Consider the following 13,222-nt stretch of genomic DNA (forward strand, 5'->3'; position numbering starts at 1 on the left):
ACCCCTTCATACTTGAAATACTAGTATTGATATCTTTCATGAATTCATCCTTTTTCAAATATTCCAATAACAATCTCGTAATTGATGAACATTGAATTACGCTGTTCATGAAACAGGTGTTACCATTATTTTTTAAACCATTTGACCCAAAGGTTCTGACTGAAGAATTTATCACTGAACAATACGAAATATCTTTGAAACCCATTTGAGAATTTTGCTGAGAGAAAGTATTTTTTCCATTTGCTTTTATTTTGATTTCATAAAGTGGTTTCTTTAAAAAATTGGTTTTCAGGAAACATGTAAGTTTTATCAAATTTTTTGGAATCAGGAAGAGTACCGAAAAACGAAGCTGCATTTCCTCTTTGGATGGCTATACTAATTTTCTGAATGAGAAAAGATGTGGCGCTTGATTCTTAGGTTTCATCGGTTACCTTTTTTCCAATTTCATTAATGAAAGATAAGGCTTCAGAGCCAAAAACACCAAACGTTTTAACAGCTATTGAACGAAATATATAATTATTTCCCAAATTCTGACATTTCCGTAGTTTGGAACTTTCTCCTATAGAGGCAGCAGGACCGGCTTTCGCAGAAGTAGCAGGAAAATGGCAAGTTGATAATGTATCTACACAAGTGAAGTCCCAAACAACAGATTTACCATTTTTTCATGGAATTAGTGTCATACCATCCGGCCGTTTTCCGTCGTCTCGACTTGTGCCTATGGGTTCTAAAATCGCAAGAATTTTGGCTGAAGTTAAAGCCCTTTTGATTTGATCATTAATTGCATAATGGCGAGATAAACGACCATCACTAAAACGGCAGCTACCTGATTCATTCACAAATGCACCAAATTTATAAAAGTGTTGAAATCCGATGGCAAATCTGAAAGAGTCTTTCAGACTTGCCATTTCAGATTCTTTCACAGTTACTGCGAGAAGAGGAGCCTTATTTCTCAAAGTGTCAGAAGCTATCTTCAGTAAAATACTATAGTTGCTTGATCTAGTAATGGTTTATCCCATGCACTCTGGTTTTTCATGTCTTCAATTTTCATTGTTTGGTCAGTTCTAGACTTCCCGATCAAAAACACAATCAGATGTTGCCTTTGGCTATTGTAAGATGATTTCTTTTAGATCGGAAACACTACAAAATGAGGATAGAAATGATGGCAAAGCGAGTGAAGTGGCTGAAAGAATTCCTGATCCTCCTCTAGAAACTGGAAGTGATGCCTGTAACCAAGTTTCATCTTAGTGATGAGTTTCAGCATCCTTCTTAATTCGTCATCAATATTTTGTAATCCCTGTTCGTCATGCCAAGTAGGGCTGCACCTCAGAATATACGATAATTTTGGAATGGCTAATGAATTCTTCAATAAATGGAATGCGACATGTGTTGGTAAAATAGATAAACGTCCTGACTGACACGAAATGATTATAATTTTTTTTCCAAACAAAATTTCAAGGCATCATCAAATAATGGGGCACCAAGAAGAAACCAATTGGGTTTTTCAATCACTTGTATACCAGGAGCTATTAGGTTAAATTGATCGATGATGTTAGGGTCTTGTTTATCCAGAAAAATGAGTTCACATTTCTCATTGATGAAAGATAAGGCTCATTGTGTTACGAAAATTTTCTGATACCACATTTGCTTTGTCACCAATTGAACCATCTCCAGATACCAGCCATGCGAATCTGGTACGCATTTTTCGTCCTAATAGTAATTTAGACGATGTCTCCTCGGTGGTAGTGTGTGGAGTATTTCTGTAGTACAATAAAAAACCATTTATGATATGATTGATACTTCTTTCGTTTCCTTCTTCTTTACCTTCAATTAGGGCTTTTCATTATTTCAACTGCTGATTCTGCCAACCCATTTGTGGCAGGGTGATATGCTGTAATATGCTTGACACCTTGTTTTCACAAAAAAAATTGAAATTCATCCGACAGAAATGATTGAGCATTATCGGTACAGAATTCCCTGGGTAGCCCAAATCTTGCGAAAATACTAGTATGAATTTCTATGGTGGTTTTGGAAGACATATTATTTATTTGAAAATATTCGATACACTTGGAAGTGGCGTCCTCCAAAACTAAAAAGTAACTGTTAAAGATTGGACCAAAAAAATCTGCGTGCAACCTTGTCCACACTTCTTTGGGACAATCTCAAGGCTTTAGGGATATTTTCGGCGGATTATTAGAAAATTTTGCACTAATTTTACAAGTCCTTGCCACTTCTTCAATGTTTGTGCCCATTGACGGCCACCATACATAGGACCTTGCTAGTGCTTTCATTTTTACTATACCTACGTGACCCGAGTGAATTTCTGTTGAAACATTTGACACAATTTTTTTTTTGGAATTACTATTCGATAGCCTCCCCACATCACACAATCTTGTTCTATTGTTAATTCTTGAAGTTCTTTTGAAACAATTTTCGGCCACCCAATCCGATTTACTCTTGATTCTTGTCTAATTTGAGAAAAGTTTAACGGAAAATTCTCCTTTTCTAGTAAATGAAAGTAGGACATAGAATCAAATGTCTCATTATAGTGAATTGACGCACCAAAATCATTATTTTGCCTATCTATTCGATGGAATATATTTGATTTCATAATAAAAAGCTGATGATATGTGACCCCAACGCTGTAGGCGGTTTGCAGAGAAAACAAGCAAACTCTTATTTTCTCTAAATATAGTAAGTAATGGTTTATGATCACAGTAAAGAAAAATATTTCTCCCATACAAATACTGAAAAAAATGTTTCACACCGAATATTATAGCCAGTCCCTCCTTTTCTACTTGTGAATATTTTATCTCGGCTGATGTCATCATCCGAGATGCAAATGCAATAGGTCGTTCAACATTGTCGTTATAAATATGGCTGATCACTGCACCAATTGCAAAATTAGAAGAATCCACCGTTAATTTCGAAGGTCTATTTGACAATAACATTTTTTTATTTTTTTCAAAACTATTTTGGCACTCTGTGGTCCATTGCCACTCAGCTCCCTTTTTTAACAAGCAGTATGAAGGCTGCAAAATCATTGATGCATTTTGTACAAATTTACAATAATAGTTTGCCATACCTAGAAACGATTTTAACTCACTGATATTTCGTGGTTGAGGTCATTGTTTTATTGTATAAAGTCCATCTTCCGATTTATGGAGACCGATTTTATCAATTTTGTGACCCATATATATAACCGAATCTTGAAAGAAAGAACATTTTTCTTTACGGACTTTCAAGCCACACTCTTGGAGACGTTGTAAAACTAACTCTATCTCTCGTAATGCCCTTTGTCATCTTTGCCCGTGATAAGAAGATCATGTTAGAAACACACTACCCCGGGAATTCTGAAATAACTCTCCATTGAATTTTGAAAAATAAATGGAGCACAATGTATTCCATACGGTAAGCATTTGAAAGAAAATAACCCCTTGTGGGTGGATATTGTAACCAACTTTTGACAATCGTCTGACAATAACACTTGGTAGGCTTCAGAAATATCTATTTTTTTTATTTTTCACCACCTTGCAATTGATTAAACAAATATTCTATTCTCGGAATAGGGTATCTTTGTACCTCCAGTTGAGGATTGAGGGTTATTTTAAAATCGCCGCAGAGTCTAACTTTACCATTTTGTTTCAATATCGGAACGATGGGTGTTGCCCATTCCGAAAATTCGACAGGCATTAAAATATCATTATCAACTAATCTTTTCAATTCATTTTCTACTTTAGGTTTCAAGCTGAATGGAACTGGGCGCGCCTTATAAAATTTTGGAAATAGCTCCTGGTTTTAATTACAAAGAAACTTTAAATTTGTTAAAAGTGCCATAATTATTTTCGAATACGGCACTATACTTCATTAGTAAATTATCAGGATTGACAATAAAACTTATATTGTTCAGATTATTTTCGATCTCATTCACTTTACTTATTCCTAAGTTTAATATTTTTAATCCATTGCTTCCTATTAATAACAAATCATTTTTCTGAAGTAACTCATTTCTAAAATGTTTTTGAATTAAACTTTCAGAAATTGCGGCATACGCAAAGCCGGAGTCGGCTTCAAAACTGAATGATTTATTATCAATTATCAATTTAACATAGGTGGGTTTTACATTTCCTTTATTATCAATTTCGATATTTTCTAAATTAAACATAAACTGGGCAGTTTGTTCGGATTCTATGTCTTCTATGAAATTTTGACTAACATTAGAACGATTGCACATTGGTGCCAAATATCCCTTTTTCCCGCATTTATAACAACTGTTATTCCGAAACCTACACTCAGAACTTTTATGGTTCAATCGGCCACATACATAACACTTACTTGAATCTCGTGAAATGCTTCCAGAAGAAAGCACATTTCACGGTGCACACCCTGTCCTAACTGCCGCTATCCCTTTGCGAACCCTACTGCTTTCCGGGGAACGACTGAATGGACATCTTCAACTTTAATATTAGTTCTAGCGGCTTCCACTGCTACCACATGCACTTGTTCTTGTTCTTTAATAGCGGATTTCTTTGCTAAAGCTATTTTCACTACGGAAGTTAACGTTACGGCTTCACTTGATGCATCTTCCTCTAATAAACGGGACATAATTTTTTTGTTTCCCATCCCAATTACAAATATGTCTCGCAACACTATTTTTAGTTGCTCCTCACTGAACTTGCAATTTGTAGCGAGACTTTTCAACTTGGCTTCTCATTCGGAAACACTTTCACTCATACTTTTTCGAGCATTGTAAAATTTCAAACGTTCCAAAAAGTACGATTTTACGGGGGGAAAATATACAGTTAGAATGTCGATGATTTCACTATAAGTTTTTGCTTCAGGTAGTCCGGTATGCATAAATTACTCAGCAAAACATAGCACTCTTCGTTCAAAGTATTCATTAAGATTGCTTTCTTCCGTATTTCTTCTTTGATTTCATTTGCGATGAAAAACTATTTCAATCGTTCATTAAACACAGAAAAGTCTGAGTTTTTGTGATCAAATACAGCGAGAGAACCAAAAAGTCCTGTTGCCATTGTTTTTTCTTTTCGATGTTTTTATTCTCACTTTGTCACACTCAACGAAAGAATTAATTTACGTGGAATTTCTTATATCCAATTGTTATGTATTAGAATGAAATAAAACGGTGCCGGCTCACAACTACACATATATTCCCAATTCCAGATCCAAACCACAACTGAACTCCGTTTCCCACGAGTCGGTAGCTCATGTAAAAAAATGTACATTAAAAACTTTTGTTTTTATCCATGATCCGATATCTAACAGGGTATATGTCTGGTATGGCGTTAGCCATCGAATGTAAAATGAAATTTCTGTCTATAGTATTTAATGCATTTTTGAAAAGTTTCAGTTTTAAAAAAAACTTTCTCAACTGGGTTAGGGTTTTGATTAATATAACATCATGCAGACTACTGCTTCGCAACCACCATTTGTTCCAAATCCAAATTGTTGGGGACGAAATAGATTTCCAAGACTTTCTCATAGATTGAAACAAGCAAGCCACTAAACATCGATAAAAATTTCCAACAGCTATAGGAAGTAGACCGCCAGTCTTTTACTTCAATGCACTCAACCGTATCTGTCATATTCCTGGAAATGTCACTGGCAACTATTGAGCGGTTACTTACTGCTATCATTTTTGTATTGGTGCGAGACCACTTTCAGTGAGTACCAGTGAGTAATTCGGACCATACCTTTTGATACTGGCGATTATGATCCGTGAATATCAGAAATCGTGTGCGAATTTTATTGAAAACGTGTGGCTGCTATTTTTGACCGCGCCAATTCTTGAACATGTATCAATATTTTTGCGAGCAGAGCGACCCAGTCGCATATATAAAACGTGTGGATTGTTTCATTATTGTTGACATAAATTTCGAAGTTTATTTCAAGCCAATTCATTTTCACGTGATTTTAAGTGTACTTAAAATATATTCTTATGTCAGCAAAAATAAATAATCAACGGATTTATATGTATCCACCAAAATTTGTGGTTTATACAGAAGAAATTTTGTCTTTCAACTAAAGCAAGATCACTTGAAGATATTATGTCAGAGTGGGAGTTACCCGATGGATGTGATATCGAACATATTTTCGTGTATCTAAGTAACTTGCATGAACCACTTTGAATCCCTGTAGCGTTATAAAATAAATTCAATAAATATTAACTATCTTCATTGATAGTAAGTATCATTATTATTATCATTATCAATTATAGTATTTTCACAACAAATTTTATTTAAAACGTGTTTCGCTACACAGTAGCTTCATCAGTTACTGGTACAACTGTTATTGGTACAACTGTGATACAATATCATTAGGTAATAAAAAGAACTTATGGAATACATGGATGAATCTGGTGAAACAGGTATATTTTGAATGAACACTTGAGTACAATACAATATTACTTTTAGGAATCAGGTACAATATGACAGGTACAATACGCATTTTATGTCAAAATTTGATAGGATAAATTATCAATTCAGGGAAAACATGTAGATTCAGAAAGCTCAAAAATAACACAGTTCATATGTATTATTGTTAAATATTGATGAATGAGTAACTTCCACTTAATGGTTTAAAAAAAATTGAATATTTGCGTTTATTGATTTTCAGGTTTAATTTTTGTCTTTTATTGTCTATATGTGATATGCCGTAGTCCATGTTGAAATCGTTGTTATTTTCTAGAACAGCGAAGCTTAAACTTTTTTGTGGGAGCTCTTCTGAAAAGCGAAATACTTGACGGAACCTACGGCAAAACAATAGTTTTTAAAAGTTCAGTCTTTATCAATAAGCATAATAAAAGTACAATGCAACAGTTACTTATTACTTACATGACAAGTATAGGAGATATTTAAAAAGAAAAAAAAATGCAACAAAGGCGAGGTATGAAACTGCTTTTTATTTTTCATCAATTGGTTGATATTATTTCGAAATGGAGTGGAGAGGGGATTGTGCCCTTATAAAGGCTCGCGCAAACCGGAGCGGCCACGAACGCGGTGGCGGACGCGGTGGCGGACGCGGTGGCGGACGCGGTGGCGGACGCGGTGGCGATGCGTTCAAACGCTGTGCGTGTAAAATAATTGAAGAGGGCAAACCTAAGCGATCTACCACACGCGCCCGCTTGTTTTGCAGCGAACTGTTCGCGTCTCGCTTGACGTTCGGCGGTAGAACGCTGCTTACACTATTTGCCCGCTCAATTCGCGCGATCTTCTGCAGGACAAAACATGTTGAGCACAGAGGAGCTTATCGAAAGTGTTCGTGTTAAACCAATTTTGTATGATCTCACTAATAGTGAGTATAAAAATATCAAGAAAAAAGACAAAATATGGGACGAGATTGCCGAGTCGTTTGAAGGGTAAGTGGTAAGTACAAAATAACATATTTGTAGTAGGTAATGTATTTTTCCTAAAATATTTATTTTAATTATTAATCATTGTCATCAAAAAACGAAACAAATCTTTGACGAAATTGAAATGCAGTATTTGTTGATCTTCTGTTATCATTTCTATTTCTAATGGTTCCAGGGTACGCTTCATTTTCTTCTAATAAATTGGATAGCAAGTCACACTGTTTTATGAGCAAGTAATTGTGTAATACACAAACAGTTTTAACAATAATTATGGCTGTTTCAACTTTTACTTCAATAGGTCTGAAGAGAAGCCCCCACTTATTGGATAACATTCCAAATGCATTTTCAACGACACGGCGTGCTCGGCACAACCTTTTATTAAAGACTTCTTTTCTTAGATCAGATTTTGATTGACGATGTGGAAAAGGTCGCATTAAATATTCTTTTAGTGGGAAAGCTTCATCACCAACAAGAACACAAGGTGTACACTCATCTTGAAATGGCAAAGGTTTATCTTTTGGGACATTAAAGGTTTTGTTATCAAGTCTTTGCCCCATAATAGATTGTTCGAACAATCCACCGTCGCTATTTCTGCCATATCCTCCAACATCCAAACAAATAAATTTGTAATCATAATCTGCGATAGCTAGTAAAACGAAAGAAAACTTTTGCAAATGACAAAAGTAATTAGATCCAGTTTTATCCGGACATTTTATGGTAATATGCTTTCCGTCAATGCTTCCTAAACAGTTTAGAAATTGCCATTTTTCGTAGAAACCATTTATACTTTTTTCCCATATTTCTTCAGTTGGTTCAGGCATGTATAAGGGTTGTATATGGTTCCAAAGCGCAGTACAAACCTCAAAAACTATGGCGCTCACTGTTCGAAATCCCATTCTAAAACTATGGCCAATAGTTTTACATGAATCTCCAGTTGCGAGATATCCTAAAAATAAATATTTTCTTAAAGCATTTTAATAGATTAGCAATAAAAATGTTATCAAGAAAACTGTTAATTTGTTTCAGGTGAAGAAATAAAGAAAAAATGGAAAAACCTACGCGATTCCTATAGTAAATATTTAAGAATCAAAAAAACCACCACTGGACAAGAAACGAAGATCTTGGATCGTTATAAAACTTGGCCTTGGGCTCAACAAATGGAATTTTTGCGACCTTCCTTGGCATTTGCCAAAACACATTCAAACGTAATGTCAGTACGACAACCACCATATCTGAACTTACTGAAGAAGGCCACAATCAAGTCCAATGTCAGGAAACAGCAGATAAAAATGACCCTTCGGTTGAATCACAGACACCTAGTGAAAGTACCCAATCACTTTCTGACATGCAGCAAACAAATACTAACCGTCAGCCAATTGGTACAAATCAGCCACCAGCAAAAAAGAACAAAAAACATGAATTCAGCAAAGCACCAGCAACTCAGTTAAGCCAACGGCAAAATCAGCCAGCAAAACACCAATCATCTTCATCATCTGTAGAGCAAGTTATTTCTTATTTTGATAGGAAAACTGCAGAAAGTGCATGTGATGACATTGATGATATATTCAAAGGATATGTTAAGACTGTAAGAAAATTTTCAAAAAGAAGACAGGCTATCATTAAATTTAAAATATCACAACTACTAATGGAGCAAGAATTGGAGCATCTGGATGAGGAAAAGCGACGCAGGTCTACTAACTCGTACGTTTTTCCACAACCTGAGGCTTATTCCAATCCTGTGGTGCATATTTCTGAAAATTCTTCTTCTCTGGACAGACCGGGATCATCAGAATCCAATTTTCACGACAGTGAATCTTCTGTAGATTGGTATGAAAGATTTGGAACTTCACTAACGAAATTCCCGTCCAACATTTGAAACATGTGCAATACTTAATTAGGTAGATACTTATTTCGTTATTTACTTGTTCAACAAATAAAAATTATGTTTTAAAAATAATTATTCCGTTAGTTACTTACTAAGTGTTACAGCTAGTCGTTCAGCTGGTCCTATGGGTTCTCTGTAATGAGTCAACTCTTTTGTTATGTTCTCTTTTATGAAATCTAATATTTCATCGAAACATTCTACAGTCATCCTGAAATATATTAAAAAGCGCTGTTCGTCCTCTCTTAGTTCGTGATATAATGTGTGGCGCCCAACGTGGGGCCTGTATAAAAAAAATATTAATATAGAATTGAAAAAAAACAGGGTAAAAAAAAATTTTGCGAAACTTTGATTTTTTTTTTGATAAATTGGAGATATTTTGAAAACCTACTCTTGCAGTTTGTGCTGAATGATTTATTCATTCAAGTTTATTGTCAAGCTTGAAAGTTTTTTTTTATTTGTTGAGTTGTTATTATTGACATAATCATTTGGTATAATATGGCTCGTAAAATGCAGATCAATCGGTTAGACAAAGACGAATTATGTTACGAACTAACTGTTCGTGGTGTCGCAGTGGGTACTGTCGATGAAATGCGTCATAGGCTCTCTGTAGCCTTACAAATGGAAAAAGATGGGGACAGCTTACGATACCCGGACTACCCTTTCATCTTTTCTGATGATGAGACGGCGGTTAAGACGACTTTGGATGAGTTGACAGTCATCTTAGCGAATTTTGATGGACAAAGAAATGGTGGCGAAGGACTAAAATTTCAAACGAAACTTTCCTATTTATTGGGACGGATTGATAGGATGGAACCAAAGGACTGTACAGAAAAGACTACTAAGGCGGATCTTGTAGCACAAGCTTTGATTCTCATGGATGAATTCAACCAGAAAATTCACAATGCACAGCAAGCCTCTAGGACATTTCCCTCCGGACTTTCGCAACTACAAAATAGAATCATCAATCAGGCTCTCAATGCAAATATTCAACCGGTAGCCCACTCGTCTTTGGCTGCCGTAACCTTTCCGAATCGGGTCGCTCCAGATGGAAAAATGATTCCACCATACAAGTGGAACATAAAGAAATTTACTGGTGATGCTAAAGGAGTGTCAGTTACGGCTTTTTTTGAGATGGTAGAAGAGCATCGATTGGCAAGACACGTTCCCGAGAGTATTTTACTGGATTCTGGTATGGACTTATTTGCTGAAAAAGCTTACCAATTTTATAAGGATTGTCGTGGTCGTGTTGATAGTTGGGAGGAACTTGTTGGCGAATTTCGTGATGAGTACTTATCTGCGAACCATATGGACGCACTGTTTGAGGAGTTGCAAAGGCGAACTCAGCACCCGACCGAAAGCATTGGAGTCTACTTGGCGGTTATGTCTAACTACTTCAGTCGTTTGGGATGTCCGATGTCCGAAGATGCAAAGTTAGCCATCATCATGAAAAATATCCATCCATTTTATCAGGATCGTCTTAGGGATCCGTTACCTACAAGTATTTCTGAACTTCGTGATACCTGCAGGAAAATGGAGTCCAGGAGAGACGTGATCAACAGTTATGTCGAACCATCGACTCGTAGGGGAAATATCATTGAAAAAGATCTGGCGTTTGTGGACTTAGCTGAAAATATGTGTGCAATGAATGTAGCTACTACTCAACCTGCAACAAGTGGACAGGGGTCCTGTCAAGTAATTTGCTTCAGATGTAAACAGCCAGGACATCGAGCAGTAGGTTGTGCTTCATCAGGGAAACGGCAATGTTACGGATGTAATAGAGAAGGATTCACCAAAAGAAACTGTCCGAATTGTTCCAATAAGGGAAACGGACACGGGCATTCTTAGGAAGTCGAGATAGGAATGCTCGTGCAAAGTACTCGACTACACCTCTCCAACCGGTATTGGATTTCATTATTGATCATGCAAAAAATGATGAACGTCCATACCTCAAAGTGGAAATATTTGGAAAGCAAGTACTGGGTCTTCTTGATTCTGGAGCGTCTGCTACGATCATGGGAAGTCGAGGTTGGGATATCATAAAGGACTTTAACTTAGTACTGGACACATCGAAGCATACGACATGCACTGTAGCCAATGGGAATGTTTGTCATAGTAGTGGTGAGTGCGAGATACCATTCTCTCTTCGAGGTCGAATCAAGTTGGTTAAGGTATTATTGGTACCGGAGTTGCATCATACATTGATACTTGGAATAGATTTCTGGAAAGCGATGGGAATTGTACCTGATCTAAGACATAATGACTGGCAGTTTTCAAAGGAAACCTATCACCTGGGTGCAGTTGATCATCTACGTAGTCAAACTGTCCTAACAGAAATGGAGGAAATTAGATTGAAGGCAGTGATCGGTAGGAATATGGAATTGATGGGAACCAGATTAGGGTGTACCAGTATGGCGGAACATGTGATTGTTACTCATTCCACTCCTATTAAGCAGCGATATTATCCCGTTTCACCAGTAATTCAACAACATATTAATAAAGAACTCGACGAAATGCTGGCCAATGATATTGTGGAGCCATCAAAAAGCGCTTGGTCTTCTCCAGTTCTTTTGGTTAAAAAGAAGGATGGGAGTTATCGATTCTGCGTAGATTATCGAAAATTGAATGCTGTCACTGAGAGAGATAGTTACCCTCTTCCATATGTGTCAAACACTTTAGATAAATTGAGGAATGCGCATTACCTTTCATCTCTCGACATTAAGTCCGCTTACTGGCAGGTGCCGGTTGCTGAGGCATCTCGGCCATACACTGCGTTCACAGTTCCTGGGAGAGGATTGTTTCAGTTTAAGCGTATGCCATTTGGTCTTCATAATAGCCCCGCTACCTGGCAAAGACTTATTGACTCTGTCCTCGGTCCAGAATTGGAACCTCATGTATTCGTCTACCTAGATGATGTGGTAGTCGTTACTCAAACCTTCGAAAAACATCTATCCGTGCTGGAGGAAGTCTTCAGGAGACTTCGCGAAGCTAACTTAACTATAAGCATTGAAAAGTGTCAATTTTGCCGGCCTCAGATGAAGTACTTAGGTTATGTGGTCGACAGAAATGGGTTACACGTCGATCCCGATAAGGTGAGTGCTATGATACGACTACCTTCCCCTCAGTCAGTTAAAGACGCCAGAAGAGTTATCGGTACGTTCTCCTGGTACAGAAAGTTTATACCTGATTTTGCCACAGTCATTTCTCCGATCACCGCTCTACTGAGGAAGGGGAAAAAGTTTGATTGGACTAGTACATGCGAGGAGTCATTCCGGAAAATTAAGGAGTGTTTAATATCAGCACCTGTTCTGAACTGTCCTGACTATGATCTTCCTTTTATTCTTCAAACCGATGCATCTGCGTATGGTATTGGTGCCGTTCTAACACAGGGTCTAGAAGGCGAGGAAAGAGTTATTTGTTACCTTAGTCGCTCACTCACAAAACAAGAGCGTAACTTTTCCACAACGGAAAGAGAGTGCTTGGCTGTCTTATGGGCCGTGGAAAAGCTGCGTCCTTACTTGGAAGGTGTACGTTTTACTGTGGTAACAGACCACTATTCACTTGTTTGGTTGCAGAATTTGAAGGATCCCACCGGAAGGTTGGCAAGATGGGCGGTGAGGATGCAACAATACGATTTCAAAATTGTTCATCGGAAAGGTAAAGAGAATATCGTGCCAGATGCATTATCACGAGCTGTTCCGGTCATAGATGCCTTGGAGATTCAGGAAGACAGAGTTAAAGATCCCTGGTGGCTGACAATGAAGAAGAAGATAGCTGCAAATCCACTTAAATTTCCCCACTGGAGAATTGCAGACAATAAAATTTTCAAGTATGTGAAGGTACCAATAAAAGGATTAGGTGACAATGGTGATGAATGGAAGCTGGTGGTCCCTAAAGAAAATCGGAAAGAAGTCCTTGAAGAGGCCCATGACGAGACCACTGCTGGTCATATGGGCAATTATAAAACTTAC

The 13,222-nt window shown here is 37.1% G+C and overlaps 1 protein-coding gene across 1 annotated transcript; it reads right to left on the minus strand.

The window, feature by feature from the left end:
- Nucleotides 1-7,446: 7,446 nt before the first annotated feature.
- LOC141480371 (uncharacterized) lies at nucleotides 7,447-8,265 on the minus strand. Its single transcript, XM_074170303.1, has one exon. It carries the CDS (start codon nucleotides 8,263-8,265, stop codon nucleotides 7,447-7,449), a length of 819 nt encoding a protein of 272 aa, XP_074026404.1.
- Between the last annotated feature and the right edge of the window lie 4,957 nt (nucleotides 8,266-13,222).

The sequence above is a fragment of the Leptinotarsa decemlineata genome, unplaced genomic scaffold (assembly GCF_025532065.1).
Source record: "Leptinotarsa decemlineata unplaced genomic scaffold, Ldec_3_MD MMD2_P_RNA_scaffold_7, whole genome shotgun sequence".
Taxonomy (NCBI): domain Eukaryota; kingdom Metazoa; phylum Arthropoda; class Insecta; order Coleoptera; family Chrysomelidae; genus Leptinotarsa; species Leptinotarsa decemlineata.

Excerpts from the sequence above, each read along its gene's own strand:
- LOC141480371 (XM_074170303.1), bottom strand. The coding sequence starts at position 8,265 with ATGGGATTTCGAACAGTGAGCGCCATAGTTTTTGAGGTTTGTACTGCG.